Genomic DNA, 18,422 nt, shown 5'->3' with positions numbered 1-18,422 from the left:
TATCAGGACTGACTTCCTATCTCGTGCAGAGTGAAAAATAATATTACTCGTGCCAAAAATAGTCCCTTCAACAAGTCTATTGAGATGCTAGGTGTCTTTGCAGCTTCCTTCATCTATATATTTCTTTGTCTTCAATGTATCGGTCTACTGAGGAGTATATGTACTGAAACATGGGAGCATAATTGAGCCCCCTCATGTGCAGTAAACAATTTATGAAGCCTTGCGGTTTTCATCAAAGGTCAGTTCACACAAATAACCCTATCTCTCTCCGAGATTTCTGCTTCCACTCCAGCACAGTGAAGGTGAAAGGAAATTGTTTGTGCATTGAAAAATCTAATCTTTTCTAGAAAATCCATAAATCTCTGTGATTTAGCCTTACTCTTCATACTGCAGCATTGAATGGCAGTATGGTATAAGTGCATTTTCTACAATCATTAATACAGTTTGCTTTTGTTGTTTTTATACAGCAAATCTCCCTCATAATTTCATGTCTACTGTAACTGAACAAGTCTTCTTCCTCATTGTCAGTCTTTCATAAAGAAATAGTTGTATTTTTAAAAAGAAAAACTCATTAATCATGGAATCACAGGACAAATTGTAATAATAATGATCGCATCATCAGGTCAAAATTTGTCTAATACTTTGGTTTATGATAAAATATTTGCAAAACTAATATTTCTATCAGCTTCTGTTGTATTTGTGTTTATTGCTGAGCACGCCATCTCAAATATTAGTCACACAATTAGTGACTGAGGGGGCTGTTAAAAGCAGTATGCCATCATCTTGTCATTTTGTCTTTTTGTTATTTTTTATGTTTTGTTTGTGTTCCATAACTTATAATTATTGTCCTGAGCAAATAAATAAATTCCACCTCGCCATTCTGTATAAAACGTATTTACACGGAACAGGGGTTGCATTTCAGTTCCACCGTTAAGCCGGCAGTCGAGGTAGTAACACAGCTGCACTGATGTCTGTGTAAACAGGGGAGTCGGCAGGACAGCACACAAACAAGCCTCGTTTGCGTCCGGAATGTGATCTAAAATCATACTTCGGCAGCATCATGCCGGCGTTGTTTGGTTCAGTGTGAAAAAACAATGCCGATGTAATAACGGGATTCATTTTGGGTTTTCATAATTCGGGTGAAGTGACCCTTAAAAACACATTTAAAAAGTCTGTCACATGTCCTCTTAGGCGCATCCACACGGAAACACACACACAACACATACACCCAGCTCCCTCCAGTATTCACCCAGCGTGCATCCCCTGCCGATCAACAGGTCTCCATCGACTGGTCAAGTCAGAGGCCTGAGAGCAGGCGTGCTGCGCCCAGACTGCTCTATCGGGAAATTGACAGCAGAACAATTACTCGCGCAAATGACGTATCAGCCGAACAGGCGCGGCAATTGAGAGCGGCATTATGGAGGTGGAGGAAGAGGAGGGCAGCTAGAGAGGTGGAGAAGATGGAGTGTTTCCATAGCTACCTAATTGGACATGTCCCCCCACCCCGTTCTCCACTGTACTGAATTAAAGAACATCATCCTCGCTCTCTGCTGTTTTTGGCCCGCCATTTCAAAGGCTGCCCTTATTCTCCTCACACCATATAAAAGGACATTGTATGGAGAAAAATAAGTTTTTTGCTGCTCCAATTACCTTGTTGTAATCTTATCTAAGCGTCTGGCAGCAAGAACTGAAGCTTCTTTGTCCTATTTCCTCATGCTCCCTGGCGGGACGCAGGAAGCAGGAGAGGGTAACCAGCACCTCATCCTCCATCTTTCGGAGGAGAATGTTGTTTATTCCTTGTCTGCCTTTTCTCCTCCGTCTGTGTCTGACCGCACATTTCCATGTAGCTGTAACGACTTTGTGATGACGACTGCTGTTTGGCAGTCTTTATCAGAGAGAACAGTCTTATCTAAATCCGTACAGTATACAGTATTGGTATAATTGAGTGAGTTGTGAGATATTTGTGTGTGTGTGTGTGTGTGTGTGTGTGTGTGTGTGTTATCACTGCAGTAGTGTTCTGGTTTTTATAGAATCAGATATCTGCTATGTTGATGCAGGGATCAGATAGGAAAGGATGTGAGGGAACAACAAGGTGTTTGTTTAGACAGCATCCACACATTTCATCATAGCTGTGTGTTTTTGTGTGTGTGTGTGTGTGTGTGTGTGTGTTTTCACTTGTTTGCTGTCCTTGACCTCAGCCCGAGGGGTCCCGGACTCGGTGACTAAGCTGTTTTATCAGAGTGTGAGAAGCTGCGTCAGCCCGTGTTGCCCCGCAGGCACAGATGTACTTCTATCACCGCTGCCGTGTCAAAACCTTGTTTTGCTGCCTCCCCCCCCTTTATTCCTTTTTTATGTCCTTTATTCATTTTTTATGTAGAATGTGGTCAGGTGTGGATTATTGGTTGTCTAACCCCAGAGCTGTGAAACCAGACAAAATCCATTGTGAGACTCCATGAATAGCAAAATTCGGCTCAGTTTTCAGCTGACTATACTTATCCACTATTTACTGTATCTCAACATTGGTTAAGCAGAAACAGCACATTTTTTCTGTGTCAAAGGCCAGGGAATAACAGCAATAGCAAAGCAGTGGAGAGACATCGAACCCCAACAGCAGTCCTTAGAGGCCCGCCAAATGAGAATGTGATATACCTGCCTGGTACTTCTCCGAGCACTCAAAACCGCTGCTTACCGTGGGTCCACGCGAGCGAGGCAGGAAGCGATGGTGAGAGTTTCTGTGGGGAAAAAAGAGAGAAACCTTTTTCCTTTGAGAGCATCCTGTTATTATTCTGCCTCAGGCACCGAGCAGAGAGAAATGAGTGTTCTGTGTTTATGGGACCTAACACAAAACATCATGTACACATGCTTATTCTGGCACACACACGCACGCACGCTCGGAAAGACTGGCAGCGGCATATCAATGAGATGAGGAAGGTAAAAGAAGAAAATAAACACGTCAGGCACAATGTGAGGAGGACCAATCAGTGGCAGCTTGTTTCTCATGGGCAAAAATTGAAGCTGATGCCTCAGATGGTTGCAGTGGTAGTTTGTCAGTGTATGTAAATGACTGCAGTGCAGTCATATCAAAGGAAACAACTGCATGAAGTAATTAAGGGGCTAACGTGTTTATTTTGCTGTGATAGTGGCATGGATGACGTGTGTCTTATAAAGACATTCATGGTCTCAAGAAGATAAATCATGACTGACTTTGGTGAGGTCCTGACTTTAGCTCTAGTGCCACTATAAGGTTAAATCTGGACTATTGACAGGGTGCCATAACATTTTATACAAAGTAAGATTTTACCTGACGTTAAGCATTAAGCGTTTATTTCTTTCTGTTAATGATTTTTTAAATGTTTTCCTAAATTGGGAAGCACATTGTAAAGTCTGTTTAAATACAAGCACTATGAATGAATCATTGATCATCCTTCTGACATGTAATTATGACAACTGAGATATCACCGCGATGATGGCTTATAGGGTACATGTGATGAATTAGTGGTATGGGTGCTATAAATAGCTACAGCTGTGCTTAATGACAGCAGATCCTCACAGGTGCAACACAGTGGGTGAAATTGCACTTATATTTTGCCGTTCTCTCTCACTGACAGCTGTAATGAGTAGTGGAGCAGGCACAAGTATAGATAGGCAAACAGATGTTTGAGGGTGTTTCTAGATCCTTTCATGGCTAACTATGTTACTGGAAGTGAGGCTTGTGCATATGAGATTCATGAAACAGAACCATGCATATCTGCAGCTTTATTCTAAATCTGACAAAAAGAAAACGTTTTATGCATCTGGCCCCTTGACTCGTTACAGAACACAGTTTAAGTGCAGTAGCTGAAAACATAATGCAGTGCAGAGTGTCAGTGTGAGCAGCAGCTGAAGCACCTTTCGCCTCCAGAGGCGACCCGTTAATTAAACATGTCGGACTCCTCTCAGCAGCTAGGGGAAAGGCGGAGAAAGGGGGAGGTGGTTTTGCAACATGAAAGAAGCTTTTAGGGCTTCCACCGCCATGATTAAGGCGTCAGACGTCCTGTTGCCCGTCTCCAATGAGGGATGTCCGTCCATTGTGGCAGAAAACAGCAAGGACGGCGGCTCACGGCCAAGTGTCATTGCATTATTCATGCTGCTTGTAAATTTGCTACCTACAGTCTGCTTAAGAGAAATTGCGCTGAGTTTGAAATACATTTCCTCTTCCCACACAGCAGGGCCGCTGCTTGGAAGCTGCAGGTTTCCAATGGCATCGTTCCGCACAAACCACTGTTTCATTTTGTTTCCCATCTATAATTCTACAGTGGTGCTGCTTCAATGCCTCTGTTTTCCTCGTGTATATACTGTATCAGATTGAATTATACAGTATGCACAGTATGCTGTATCCCACCTGTTCACTCATGTATTTCCAACACACGTGCACAGTATCTTTATCGTTTCTTTTTTTTTTCTTTGTGAATCTATGGATGTGCCACGGGGCGTAATGCAATTGTAAATTATTGGAACTTAGTAACTCTTTTATATTGCTGCAAAGCCCCAACATATTTTGGAGCAGAACCCAATAAAGCCACAGTGATTTATGAACTCCGCTTTTCACTGGTTTGCCATCCATTCTGTTTTTTCCAAAGCAATCGTGAGAATGGCACATCTGTAAAGTGATAAGGAGAATGTTGATGATGATTTCAGCATGCGGCCGGGGGGGACTGCAGGGGGAAAAAAACAAAAAACAAATTGATGCCATTATACTGAATGGAAATTTCTACTGTGTATGAGAATGACATTCAAACAATAGTTCTGTGTTTTCTTTAACAAACCCACCTCTCTCTTCCTCTCATATCTTTAGATAACAAATACGCCCCTGCAGTGAGTCTCAATGGTTTTATATTCATCCTGGGAGGAGCCTACGCTCGAGCCACCACTATCTACGACCCAGACAAAGGCAACATCAAGGCTGGTCCCAACATGAATCACTCTCGGCAGTTCTGCAGGTAAGAGATTATTAACGTAGCAGTGCCACATGTAAGTTAAGTCCCCAGTGTGGAATTTGAAAAATATGTCAAAAGCGGAAATTGCAGGTCTGTTTTGTGTGAAGCTTCAAAAAATGTTTGACATTATTATGCAACCTCAAAAACATGCAAAATTCAAGCTCGTTAGTAATCTGACAGTCTCTGTGTCTTGACGCAGGTAAACGCACAGGGAAAATGTATTCAGGCCAGTTAATTAAAACTTGAACAAAGCCAGTCTATCGCAGTGCATTTAGCTTGTAAAACTTCTCCCTTGGTAGAAAATTTTCTTTCTAATTCATGGGCTTGATTTTTTACAATTGCTTGATCAGTAACGTCGCTGTCTGTCATGCTGAGAGAAACAAGACACATCCGCTGGAATAACAGGGACTCGGCTTGATTTAATCAACTTTCTTTCAAAGCATTTAATTACTATTTTATCCTGAGTTAATACTGTGATATATAAGTCATTTGTATTTTTTTTTTTTTTTTTTTGCATAGTTAGGTGAGTGTAATGTTTGTGTTCAAAGCAAACAAAGAAAAGGCAGTACACACCTGTAACTTTTATACCATTTATGGGCACGTAATAGTTGATAAAGGGAGATAAATGAAAACAAATAACAGTGGGATCACATCCTAATACCCTAGTCAGCTCGAGCCACTGACGTGTGCAGTTTGCTGGATAATAAACCTACTGTTTTTCTGCAGAAGCTGAGAAAGAAAGAAGCATGCACAAAATACATTTGGGAAGCAATTATAGGCAGTGATCTTATGTGCAGAATGTATAACATAAATCATGTTGTCAGAGTTATTGATAAGCTGCACCAGCACACGCCAGGCAGCTGTTCTGCTACATTTAACTAAATCTGACACGAGCGAGGAAGAGATGCGTGGAAGGAGGGAGAATAAGAAACACACAGAGCAGGCAAAAGAGAAACGCACAAACACTCAGAAACGGCACTATCTGCAGCGCTCCTGCACCAGAAGATGGTAACAGGTCATCGTGCAGGAGAGCTGATATTCTCCCTGTGCTGCATCCGGCCCTCTGCAGGCCTGCACCTCTCCTCTGTTTATCAGGACGAGCAGCTCTAAGCTTTGCCCTGCGCTCTCTCCATTTTGGATCAGCTGTGCTTTCTCTCTGAGTAGATTTAGGATTTATGTAATAATCTTTGTCAGTCCCAACAGTGTTGTGAATTTGTGCAATAGGACTGCATGTTGTTTGCCGTATGTGTGTGTGTGTGTGTGTGTTTGAGCGTGCACCTTATGTAAATGCAGATCGTTCCAAACCCCAATAGGAGTACAAAGCCCTAATCAGCTTACAGCCCAAGTTTTAATCCTCTACGCACACAAACTCCTGTTTCTGTTTCTCATATCAAATGAGCACATTTGTACAGATATTTGCTTTTTCGTTTGTTTTCTCTCTCGCATTCAAGAGGCAATGTAATGTGTGTTGTACACACCCCACCCACCCCCACCCCGCCTTCCTTACGAAGTACACTTGTTGGGTGTCGAGCATGTGAGTGATGTCAAACAATGTCAGGCGTGGCCCCCAGCGTGACAGTCAGCACATTTATGGAGATGTTGTCTTCTGTCTGGCTTTGTTGTCTGATCACAATGAACAATAAGAACAGTATTCCTGCTGCTGCGTGTCATAGATATCTCATATCAAAGCCACATAAGGTCGTATTTGCTTTCACTTGCTCATCTTCCTGACACAGATTATCTAATTATTATTTGTTCATAACAGTCGGTGCTTAGCGATAGGAAATGTTGGGTTAGCAGTAACTTCATACAGCTATGATACGGCTGTAAGAGTGAACAGTAAACAGTGAGGTACAAACAGTAACGCTGGATTATAAGCATGCATTGTTTCCTGTGAATCCTTCACGTGTAGAGAGGTAGGTGTTTTGAATCCAGATCGGAAATGACAGACTCTGCCACTAACAGTAAAAACTAGTAATTAGAGAGGTAATTACACACTGTAAATATGTTGCTTATTGCTGAAAAAATGGCAACATAAATATCAAAAACATAGATTGATTTAATGAAAATCTTAAAGGAATAGTTTTAGGGAATACACATTCACTTTCTGGCAGTTAGATCAGAAGATTGAAACCACAGGTTTTTATTGTAAATTTAATGAGGTTATATGCTTTTTTTGCTATTTACCTTCCTTTAATGTGTAATATTTTTTTATTGCATGAAATAGGTTTGCAAAGTGAAAAAGCCCAAAGCCCACACCAAAGGGAGTTCCCATCTCCCACAGAAAACACTGCTCTGAACTGCCTGAAAACAGCTTGATGGTAGTCCAGCCTTTACTTCCGTTAACTATCTGCGTCACTTTGTAATACACGTCTAAACTGCTCCACAAGTACACCTAAATATGAAATTAAAATAACATTAGATACTGTCCAGACTGTCAATGGGCATAAAGTTGTTACTATGATGTAGACACAGTTGCACAGTTAAAACGTTACCTATGAAAGATACATTTGTTACAAATTAATAACTTGCCACTCTGAAATGTCTTGCTCCAGTTTGGAAGCTGGTTTGGGTTGTGCTGCCTGTGTTTCGGGATCAGACTCAGGCTCGAACATGTTTCAAAGCCATGGTTTGGATCACACTACCTCGCTTGGCAGGACCTGCCCTACTGCTTCTTGCTCATGTGCAACTCCCAACCCCTCAGTAGCTAAAATGGAGCATTCAACACACAGGGTTTTTTGAAAATGAAACCATGTAAACCTGTTCTGGTACAACCCTTAAATAAAATACCTGAAAATGAAGCCTTTAAGGCTACAGCCTGCAGAAAGTTAGCATAAGATTGGAAATGGGGTAAAACAGCTAGCCTTTATTCCGTACAAAAATGTGTGTAAAAACAATTACAGGGTATGTGCCAGATTATTTCTTGGCCACAACCAGTAACTTCCTAGAATTTCCACAGGTTGCCAGACATCTGCTCAGACATAGTTTGAGAAAGATGTAACAAATTAAATGAAATATAAAATAGGCTGATTTACAATTTTGACAGAGCCAGGCTAGCCGTTTCCCCCAGTTTAGTCTTTGTGCTAAGCCAACTGGCTATTAGCTTTATATTTAACAGACAGATGAGTGGTATCAATCTTCTCATCTTACTTAAGGTGGATACGCTTATTTTCTAAAATATCTGACTGACTATAACTTATAAGGAGGATATCTGAACTAAACAAAAGTCTGTCTGCCTTTGCAGCGCTGTGATCCTTGATGGAAAGATCTACGCCACAGGAGGCATCGTGAGCAGCGAGGGTCCAGCCCTCAGCAACATGGAGACTTTCGACCCTTGCACCAACACTTGGACGCTCTTGCAGTCGCTACCCTGCCCGCTCTTCAGACACGGCTGTGTGGTCATCAAGAAGTACATTCAGAGCGGATGAGGGTGGCTCAGACATGATCACACTGGGTAGACGCCAAACACCAGCTGAGCTCGGTTGTGGGTTGATGCGCGACGGCAGTTTAGGGCCGGGCCGGTCAGTCGGTGACCTCTGGACTTGACGCCAGCATCCATCCACCCCATTACCTGTCCCACCCTTCAAAAAGCCCTGTGCAGAATGTACTCATGTTCAACTACTCAGCCATGTCAGGTGACGATGCCTAACCTCCAGTACTGTATGTGTCACGGTGGTAGTTCATCCTCTCATCCAACAGGCACAGGGACCCTCTTAGTAAATTACAAACTCCTTTGTTTTTGATGAACTCATTGTTTCAATTGTGTCTTATCCACATCTTTGTAAATTCACCACCTCCCCATTTCTTTACTATACTCTGTCCCTTTTTGAGAATTTTGTTTGACAGGTAGAGGTTTCATGACCATTCATTAGAGAGCAGAGTTTCTTTGTGGTGTACAGATGTTTTTCAGTAGTGACATCTACAGGACAGGAGGAAAAGTGAAGGAAAGGAATCCAACTGTTTTCCACTTTGTCAGTGGATTTGAAGAGTTTCTTCTCTCTCTGCTACATCAGGAAATGAAATTCCTACTACAAGAGTAGATTTATGGGGTGATTTTAAAAGCAGATTTTGAACTCTATGTAACCTGGTTCTTTTAATGATTTGCTAAACATAGGAACAAACACCAATTCTAGGTCAGGTGATGGTGTATGGCCTGATTTTCCCCCCTTGTCTTGCTTTCTGGGACAAAGACAGCACTACATTTAGAAAGAGAGAGGGAATTCCTCTGTCCGCTGACGTCTGATCAGATATTCAAGTTACAACAGTTCCTCCGGAAAAAAAGCACAATAACCACCTGTGACTGTTATCATAGAAGTTATATGTTGATCCTTGTTTTATGTCTTTCATCAGTTTCCCCCAACCTTCTTTTTGTTTTATACAATGTGTTTCATTGCAACCCACAAATGATATTGGGTTGGTATTCTGTAAATACAGGAAGGAAATATGTATATTTTAAAACCTGAAGGCAATTCTGTATAAATGTTTTTAGAAAAAAATACCCTGACAGGTTGGCTTCAAAATGGTATGTCTGTAAATCTGTACCCAAAAAGGAGAAATTAACAATTGTTATTATTGAAACCTAAATACATATACCAGAACATGAAGACATTGTCCAGTCTTTTTTTGGTTTACTGTATCATGAATCAAGGGTATAGTAATGAGAAGCACTCTACTCAATACAGGTAAGTGGCTTTGTTTACATCCCAAACTACGGGCTTCTAATGTGCATTTACAACAGAACATGGGTATAAAGTACAGTCTGGTGTGTAAAAATACCAAGGTGTGATTTTTAAAAAGGAGATTCGACTTCACAAATGTTTTCAAAAAAAATTGAACTTCACAGTAAGAAAAATCAACACTTGAAATGTACAGTTTGCACCTTTTTATTCAAGTATATCACAGCAGTTTATTTGAGAAATACAGTAAATGTTTCATTTCGAATATAACTTACACTAAAGTAACAATTGCGTACGTGTTAAATACACAAAATGAACAGAACTGACAAAGCTATGGAAAGTCTTGACTAAATTAACTGGGGGGGGAAAAAAAAAAAAAAAAAAAAAAAAACAGGGAAGAAAAAAGAAATTCGGGATAGAACAAACCCTTTCCTTCTGCATACTGGACTAAGTAGTCTCAACTACCAGACAAAAATTGGTTGTTAGTCCAAACTGGCTACAATTTATAATAAGAAAGGAAGATCACAATGTATGACATTTAACTACCCATATTTTATTTCCATATGTGTATCTAAATTCATAAAAAATAACTCTTTTGGCAGAAAGTGGAGACAAAGTGAACAACATGAAAAGAACGTTAATCTGGTCCTGTTTCTCCTACTGCAATGTACTAGACAGACTTTTTTTTTTTTTTTATATATATATATAAAAAAAAAAATCACTTCTGTCCTAATGTTAGTCTTTTCCAGTATGCCACAGTCTGTAAACCACTTCAACAAAGAAAACACCAGGACAATGAAATAAATACAAATGTTGAAAGGGCATGTTGTCGCGTGTTGAACCTGAGAGACCTGTAAACCCTTTATTCCCCCTACACGCCAAATAAACCTGCTACACAAACGCTACGCAATTCAGCAAAATTGTTAAAAATGAACTTGTGATACTTCCCGATTTGTTAAATTCCAAATGTACAAAAAGACAGTTTACTGAATATTAGGTGAAAAATGTGTTTAATAATAAATACTCAGAATCATGAGATGAAAAATCTGAAAAAACAAATAATTTCAAAAAAAAAACAAAGGCGATGGATGTGTAAAGAGGCAGAAAATGCTCTTTATAGCTTCTAAGGTATGGGGTGATAACATGAAAGAGGAGCAGATCTAGGATTATCTCCTCAGTGTCAAGGTACAGTAGAAATTAAGAGAACCTGAAACTAAAGCATAACATTTACAGTCATGAAATATCCTTAAAATGTATGCAATCATCATCTGGCTCAAATGCAAACATACATAACAATTGGAGAGATACAAACAACTCTTGGATTACTGCAGCAGCTGTGGTTGCTCTAATCTGGTACCTTAGATGTTGCAACAGTATTTCAGGGTGAGAAAATACTGTTTTGTACCCAGTAAACAGTTTTCGCATTAAAATAAATTAAGCTGAGGTAGCGTTGGTTTTTCTCTCTGCAGTAGTCCAAGTGCTAACCTGTCATTGCCAGTTTGCATATGGTCTTTGCGTTTGTCACCTAGAATCCGAGAAAAGGCAGAGGTGAGCTGGGGTCAGAGTTGCACCAAGAGGTTTGAGGATTGGATAAGAGTGCTTTGAGAGGAGGGGGGAGGGTGGGGGGGGGGCTTCTCCAGTCTACACCTGCTCAAAATATGGCATCTCCAAAACCATGAAAATGCCATTAAAACCTTATAAAGCTTCAGTAAATACCTTACATTTACTGCAGTCTGAAAACATACACTGTGTTGGCCACAGATCCAGCATCTCTTGTCTGGTGTTGAGAAAAACAAAATGAAATAAATCCATAAAGTAGGTACACACATTTGAAGGGAGGAAAAAAACAAAACATGTAATGCTTTATACACCTTAGTGACGAGCACTGCCTAGGATGGCCTTGTTCATTGTGGATTCACAACCCATGTGATAATCAACTCAAGCAAAGCATTTTGTAAAAAAAACAAAACATAAAAAATAATTAGCAAATACACAACATAATACATAGGTTATGACCATCTAATAGAATATTTTCATAGTTGAAACAGAATTCCTGTGAACAGGCACTGTTACATCAGCACCTTTTGGGGGAGTGGGATAACACTTGGCACTATAAATCATTTGACTCGCATCATTATTCTTTGCATATGAAAAAATGAAGAAAAGCTGGTGTTGACAACCTCTTCTTACACCTGCTGTCTGCTCAGGTGGAGACTGACCTCCCCAACGGGTCTGGGTTTAACAGGGCATGAATACATTTAAATATCGTAACATTTCAAGCGTTAGAGACGTATCTGGCCAGACACCGACACAGCCACATAAGTTATCATCTAAACATTTTAAAATGTTGTTAATTACTTTTTTGGCCCAGGTTGGAGATGTATAATCTGGATATGTTTTAAAAGACCTAATGGCATGGGGATATATATCTATTTTTTTGCTTCAAGGTCACTATGACCTCAGTGGTTAGTACCCACCCCAACTTGGAGCCTGTTCATTGTTACAAAGTAGTAAATAAAAAATCCTGCTAACTTTGTCAGAGTTTCATTTGAGGTTTTAAGTAAGGCACACACTAGGCAGTGCAAACTCTCGACGCATCCAATTGGTACTGCTTCCAGTTCCTCAGCCAGGGTGTCGGTAGGAACAACTGGCGGGCACAGCTTGGGTGGGAGGGAAAACATTCAGACTGAATGTAGTGAGGAGGAGGTGCAGCTACCACAAAACTATTAAGGACATGGCAATCTGCTAAGACTGAACACCAGAGGTGGTCTATGAGTGAATGTTTCGAGTGAGATGGTTGTATAGCTGACTAACAGGCGACGCTCGTTCACCAGTCAAACACTGAGGGGGCCAACAGCTTTCCACACCTGATGGCCGCTGTAATGAAGAGGACATAATCGGTTCTTGTCCCGCTGTGCTAACCTCATCAAGTTCCTGTTCGCACCAAAACTTCTTTGTAAACTATTGTTCTGGGTGAGTGTCCTTGACGGTGGCTCAGATATTGAACTAATCAAGTAGCTAAAATGGCAGAAAAAAAATGAGCCATCTAATAGCATGGTAACAACTGGCCTATGATGAAGCTTTCCACTCGAGGGCAAGATGGGCTCAGCAACGTAGTTCAGTGATTCAGAACATTATCTGTCCTCATCTCCTAGCGGCACTCTGCATTCACACTTCTGCTGGTGAGGATCTGAGTGAGTGTGTGTGTGTGTGTGTGTGTGTGTGTGTGTGTGTGTGTGTGTGTGTGTGTGTGTGTGTGTGTGTGTGTGTGTGTGTGTGTGTGTGTGTGTGTTTGTAGATGTACATGCATACCCAAGTGTCAAGGTGTGGGTGGGTGTGGGGGTGTGGGTGTGTGTGTGAGGGGTGTATGTATGGTTTTCGATATGACATCACCAGATCTGTTGGTTTTGCTAGTCATCCAAGTTAAGAAGTAATCCCAAGAGCAGCATGGATAAAAGTTAGAATAGCACCCAAGTAGCACCAGGGTTGCCCGTCACCATCGGTGTGTGTGCGTGTGTGTGTGTGTGACTGACACACCTCAGGGGAGTTTGGTTGTGTATAATGGGTCTGGATCTGGCCAGGTTCCTGAGACGATAGCACCATTGAATGTCTCTGTCCTCAACCTCGTCCTTGTTGTGTTACCTCCCAGCAAGAGGAGGGCGCTGGATTTTCTGTGTTTTTTAGTTGAGGGCTGGACTCAAAAGCTCCTTCACTCACTCAGTTGTGTCTTTGTGGTCCCAGGCTGTTCAGGATCTACCTGAATCTGTCCATCTCACAGGAATGTATCAAAATGCTGGATTCTCTCCTCCATCTCCTACGCCACAAACAGAGAGACACACACACACATTAACACATACTGCTTAGTCTCAACCAACACAGCAAACCAATGTGTGTATAAAGCATCTGTGCACCACACTTTCAATATTAGTTGGAAATTTACCACCACAAACACCAGCTTTCACCATGATAAATGATGTAAAATGAAGCAAAGCTGTGCTGGAATGAGACGCGTGATTTTTCTCAGCATGAAAACAGCAGACTTTGACACTGACTAAATCTGAACAGAGCCGGAGGAATAGAGATGGATGTTAGCCTGCAATAGACCATGATTAATGCCTTGAAGATGTTACGCCGTGTATGTTGTCTCATCTGAATGGCTGAGTCAGTGCGACAGGCGCCGCTACAAGATACCAATTTCAACATCTACAACAAAAAGTTAAAAACTATCAACTGTACAGTAAAAAGCAATTTCACACTTCTAAAGAGAAGTTAACTTTCGGGGAGTTACAGTCCACTAAAAACTCTGCACCTCACACCAACATGGCTAAATCATATTTACGCAAATGGCTGTGCTTAATAATCAATTTTCTGCAGATACTACAAACTGCTTTTTCAGCTAAGAAGTACACAAATACTGAGTGCTTTCCTGTCTTTAACTGTGTGATGCCTTCTAAATTCTTCTTATAGACAAAAAGGGCATCCTTTTAAAGTGAAGCTGAAAGTCAATTGATTATCTTGATAACTGATTAAATGTTTAAGTCATTTTTAAAAATCAAAAAATGTCCCAAAGATAGCTAGTACCAGATCGCCAAATGTGAATATTTTACGGTTTTCTTAGTCTTGACTGTAACAATATATAGAATATTTTGGGTTGTGGACTGTAAATTGGACCAAACAAGCAAACTGAATGTGTCATGTTGGACTTCAGGAAATTGTGACGGGCATTTATTTTTAAAAACAATTTAATGATACTTATTTTACAAGTTTAGTTGATTTAGTGGGACTGTCCCAAGAAGTCATTTTATATTTATTACTAATTAATTCCAAAAAAGCTTAAAAATTCTTATGAATGTTTGGACCGACAGAAATGGCAACTTGAGTGCCACGTTGTTGCACCTTTGTATATTTGCTTTGAATGCACACGGTAACTTCTTATGATGAATGCCTTTATTAATCCTTTCATGCCCACAAAAAAAAAAAAAAAAAACACATTTCAGATGGTGCTTAAGTCTACTGTTAAATAAAACTTTGAGTGCACAGTGGAAAGCTATTCATTTGACAATCTAGATAAAATGAAAACTATACTGCAATTTATTCTGAATAGATTAAAAAGGTCACAGGACTGAGGCTGAGTGTGATTCTCACTTCCCTTACAACCCTACTTAAAACATCAATTAAGCACTAAATAATACCCCAACAACTATCACCACCAAGTCACGTAAGATGTAAAACTCAAGGAAGGTATGAAAGCTGAAATTGCTAATTTAGAAAATTTCCAGGAAGCTTCAGCTGATCAGGCAGACAGGTGTTAAAAGCATACATGTGTTCAGCGCGCATGCTTTTAACACCTGTCTGTTTGCCGGGTCTCACTGTACACCCACAGACCAACGCGCAAATAAGCTCTTCGCCGCCTTGACGCTTTGCACCTCTGTAATCTCCGGTCTATCTGCCTGTAGGCAGTCTCCAAAACACAGCGGACAATCTAACAAGCCTATGCAGGACCCTCTGCCTCACTAACCTACTCGGTGTCACGAACAGAAAGGTAGGCCTGTAGTGCTCTCTCTTTCTAGCATGAGTGGAAGTCGACCAGCATAGCAAAAAGGATTAATTCCTGTCGCTCAATAGGTACATCATGGCAGATTAACATATTTAGGAGTTTTAATTTCCCACTGGAGCCATCAGTACTATTCTTTAAAAGAAAAAAAAACAGCATTATGTGCCCTACACTGTTAAGATATCAATTTGGGATGTTCAACCCATTTGTGACAAAGGTGTTATGAATTACTTTGGTGTGCCCCCTTTCTTTGAACCTGTCTTCTCTACTTCCACCGCAGTTACTGATTTTCTCTATTTCCCAGATCAAATTTTCTACAACCCCTGGGAGAACAGGGTTCTCTCGGAGGTGTGTACGTGTAGGTTAGGAGAGCAAAAACAACATCATCTTAATTTTTTTTTCCCCGCAACAGAAAAAGTCAGTCGAGAAAGAACAATTTAGTGTATTGTGGCCTGGATGAAGGTGCTGTTTCACAAGCTTGGAGAGATACAAAAAAAATAAAAGGCTGGGCTACATTGCATTCTGTTCTACAGAGACTACTGCCAATGGAGAAACTGATTTCTCTGCCTGTTTTATGATAGTTTTGTCTTTATATGACATATATGTTCTGATGTTGCTTTGAGTAAACAAGCAATCTAAAAAAAAGGTGTATTAAATGACCTGTAGGCCACAATCTTTTGCAGCAAACATACAAATAAGCAGAAATAACAAACCTATATGACGATCAGCTTACTCGACTAGACGCTTGTACAGCTCTGGGACCACACAGATTCAGGTTAAAGGCCAAAGACCGTTACAAAGCCTTAAATTGCTGTCTGAGATGCGGGCAAAATGTAATACAAGGCCTAGGGCAATATGAACGCTAATTTGTAGATAGAACATAGCTGGCGAGGTATTGTGTACAGAGCGGAGATGGTCCCTCTGGCTTTAACTGGAAGCAGGGTGCAGTCCACTCCATCTGCTGAAAGGTCAGCTCTTCTGGAAGACTGAGACAAGCCATACCCAGAGGAGGAAGGAGGGGTAAAGGAGACAAATGTATGGACACGCTCCATTTCACTCGTCTATACAACGTAGACACAAACACCATGCGCTGCAGCAGAGTGCAACATTAAGTGGAGAGTCATCAACCCTGCGTACGTGTGTGTATGTGCGCATTTTAGCATTCTCTAGGGGGGGGGGAACAAGGAGATGACCTGCTGCGGAGTTGAGGTGTGTGTCGGAAACAGGCAAACAAAACACGTGCCAAACGAGCTGACATTTCTGCTCTGAAAACACCAATTTAGGCTGGCAGCATGAAATGAGCCCAGACGTGCCCCCTTCCCCTCCTCCACCAGCCGGCCTGTCGACAGGCGGCACCACCTGGCTGACTGCTCTCTCCCTCTCTCTCTCTACCGCTCCCTCTCTCTGACACCCCTGACAGCCGGTTCTGGCTACCAGCACCAGGACACTGCCATTCCTGGCCCGCTGTCTGCACTGACATCCTACAGCGGCAGAAGATGACCAGATGGGATTCTGGGAAAATATACAGCGGCTCTTTTTGTGTGGACCATTGTCAAGAGAGATTAAACATTGAAACAGGAAAATTTATTATCATATATTATGGGTCTTATTGTTAACCCTTAACTCACAATATGTATCGTTTGTTTTATTTTCTAAAGAAACCACTTCCAGTCACTATTTTCCATCCAGACCGTCTCAGTGTGTGTGTATGTTTACATTGAACCTATCAAAAAAGACACAGTGGATAAAACACTTCTCAGATATAATTTGCCCCCATCCACTTTTCCAACGCCTTGCACTGTATAAGTTTAATAAATGTTACCAGTTGTTTAGAACCTCCCTATCAAAATGGCAACATGTGGCTTCAATACAGCTTTGCAGAACTACCACTTTCTTTTGTACTGCACACAAAAGATGCCCCCTTTTAGACAGCTGTGAATCTCACATTCACTTACAACTGAACTGGCCTTGTTCACATATTCTCTTAGAAGCTTAAACCCCCTTTCTGGTTATCTAGCAACAAGGTGTTGGGGCAAGCATTGTGTGGTGAAAAGATAAGAGGTTGGAATCATGTAAGGGCCTCTCAAAGAGCTGTAACAAACGATTCTTTTCACTATCAGTTGATCAGTTGATTATTTTTTCCTTTCAAAGTCTATATAAAGTGTTAAAATATTGGGAAATGCTTCCATGGTCAAAAATCTAAAAATACTGATTTTCCGATTATGGGAAAAATGGAAATATTCAACTTTGAGAAGATAGAACCAAGAACTTAACCATTTTTGCCCCGATTCATTTTCTGTCAATGAACTGATCAATTAATCAGCTTTCAGCCCTCGTCTCTCAGTAGCTTCATTTCATAGTACTAAGTGATGTGATGGGATTATATCATTTTAACCAGACTAATGATTTATTGGGAATAATCTGCACAGTCCAGCCTTGTGGGCTTCTAAGGTGTTTCTGACCTCCAGTAGCTGGGTCTTTTCATACTCTCTGCGGTGCTGGTAGATACACTGACTGAGAAGGGAGTACAGTCTCTCCAGCTGCTCCACGCTGTAGCCCTCACTCTTCTTCACCACCATATCCAGTAGAGCCTGAGGAGAATGATACAAACAAACATTGCAAATAAAGTATTAAAAGATTATTTACTCATCACTTCTCAAGGACTATAGATTATCAATGATATCCATAAGCATGTGAATGGACAAACAATAATGAGACAGCCACAAACAGACAAGCATACAGCGCTGAATAACTCGTCACACAAGCTAGGCTCTGATGTTGGTGCATGGAGATGAAGCATTTGGAGGTCAGCTGTATTCAAAAGCAATTAAAATCAGAGTGACAGCTAATTAAGGCTAATCATAATTAGAACCGAGTTTACATTTCACTGCTACTTTAATTAAAACATTCTGGACAGTCAAAGGCCCTTTTAATTGACCGGTTCCTCACATTTTAACCTAGCCAAAGTCTCTTTGTATATGTGCGTCTATTTAAACACAGGGCTCATCAGAATGCATGAACGCAGACAGCAAAAGCACAATAATTAAAGTTACCATCGCTGACACAAGGCAAACTGAGAAACCACCAACTGATGAAATGGTGTGTGTGTGTGTGACAGTCTCCATGTGTTAAACACATAAAACCAAAGCAATGTCAAGATTAATAAGACGTGGATGTTTGTCAAAGCCTCTCATCAGCAGACGTGTGAGAGATAAT

The 18,422-nt window shown here is 40.9% G+C and overlaps 2 protein-coding genes across 5 annotated transcripts in view; one reads left to right on the top strand and one right to left on the bottom strand.

Annotated features, from left to right (window-relative positions):
• Positions 1-9,580, top strand: part of LOC123977672 (kelch-like protein 29) — a 212,939-nt gene extending 203,359 nt beyond the window's left edge. For all 3 annotated transcript variants that reach the window (XM_046060558.1, XM_046060559.1, XM_046060560.1), the window contains 2 exons: positions 4,835-4,979; positions 8,221-9,580. In XM_046060558.1, the coding sequence (XP_045916514.1) occupies positions 4,835-4,979; positions 8,221-8,404 (329 nt within the window). In that variant the 3' untranslated portion in view covers positions 8,405-9,580. The remainder of the gene's footprint in view (positions 1-4,834; positions 4,980-8,220) is intronic.
• Positions 9,581-9,843: 263 nt separating this feature from the next.
• Positions 9,844-18,422, bottom strand: part of atad2b (ATPase family AAA domain containing 2B) — a 74,324-nt gene continuing 65,745 nt past the window's right edge. For both annotated transcript variants that reach the window (XM_046060556.1, XM_046060557.1), the window contains 2 exons: positions 17,669-17,797; positions 9,844-13,466 (listed from right to left, as the gene is read on the bottom strand). In XM_046060556.1, coding sequence (XP_045916512.1) covers positions 13,425-13,466; positions 17,669-17,797 — 171 coding nt within the window. In that variant the 3' untranslated portion in view covers positions 9,844-13,424. The remainder of the gene's footprint in view (positions 13,467-17,668; positions 17,798-18,422) is intronic.

Source organism: Micropterus dolomieu, linkage group LG10 (genome assembly GCF_021292245.1).
Source record: "Micropterus dolomieu isolate WLL.071019.BEF.003 ecotype Adirondacks linkage group LG10, ASM2129224v1, whole genome shotgun sequence".
In the NCBI taxonomy this organism is placed as follows: Eukaryota; Metazoa; Chordata; class Actinopteri; order Centrarchiformes; family Centrarchidae; genus Micropterus; species Micropterus dolomieu.
This window is presented reverse-complemented; position numbering and strand designations above follow the sequence as displayed.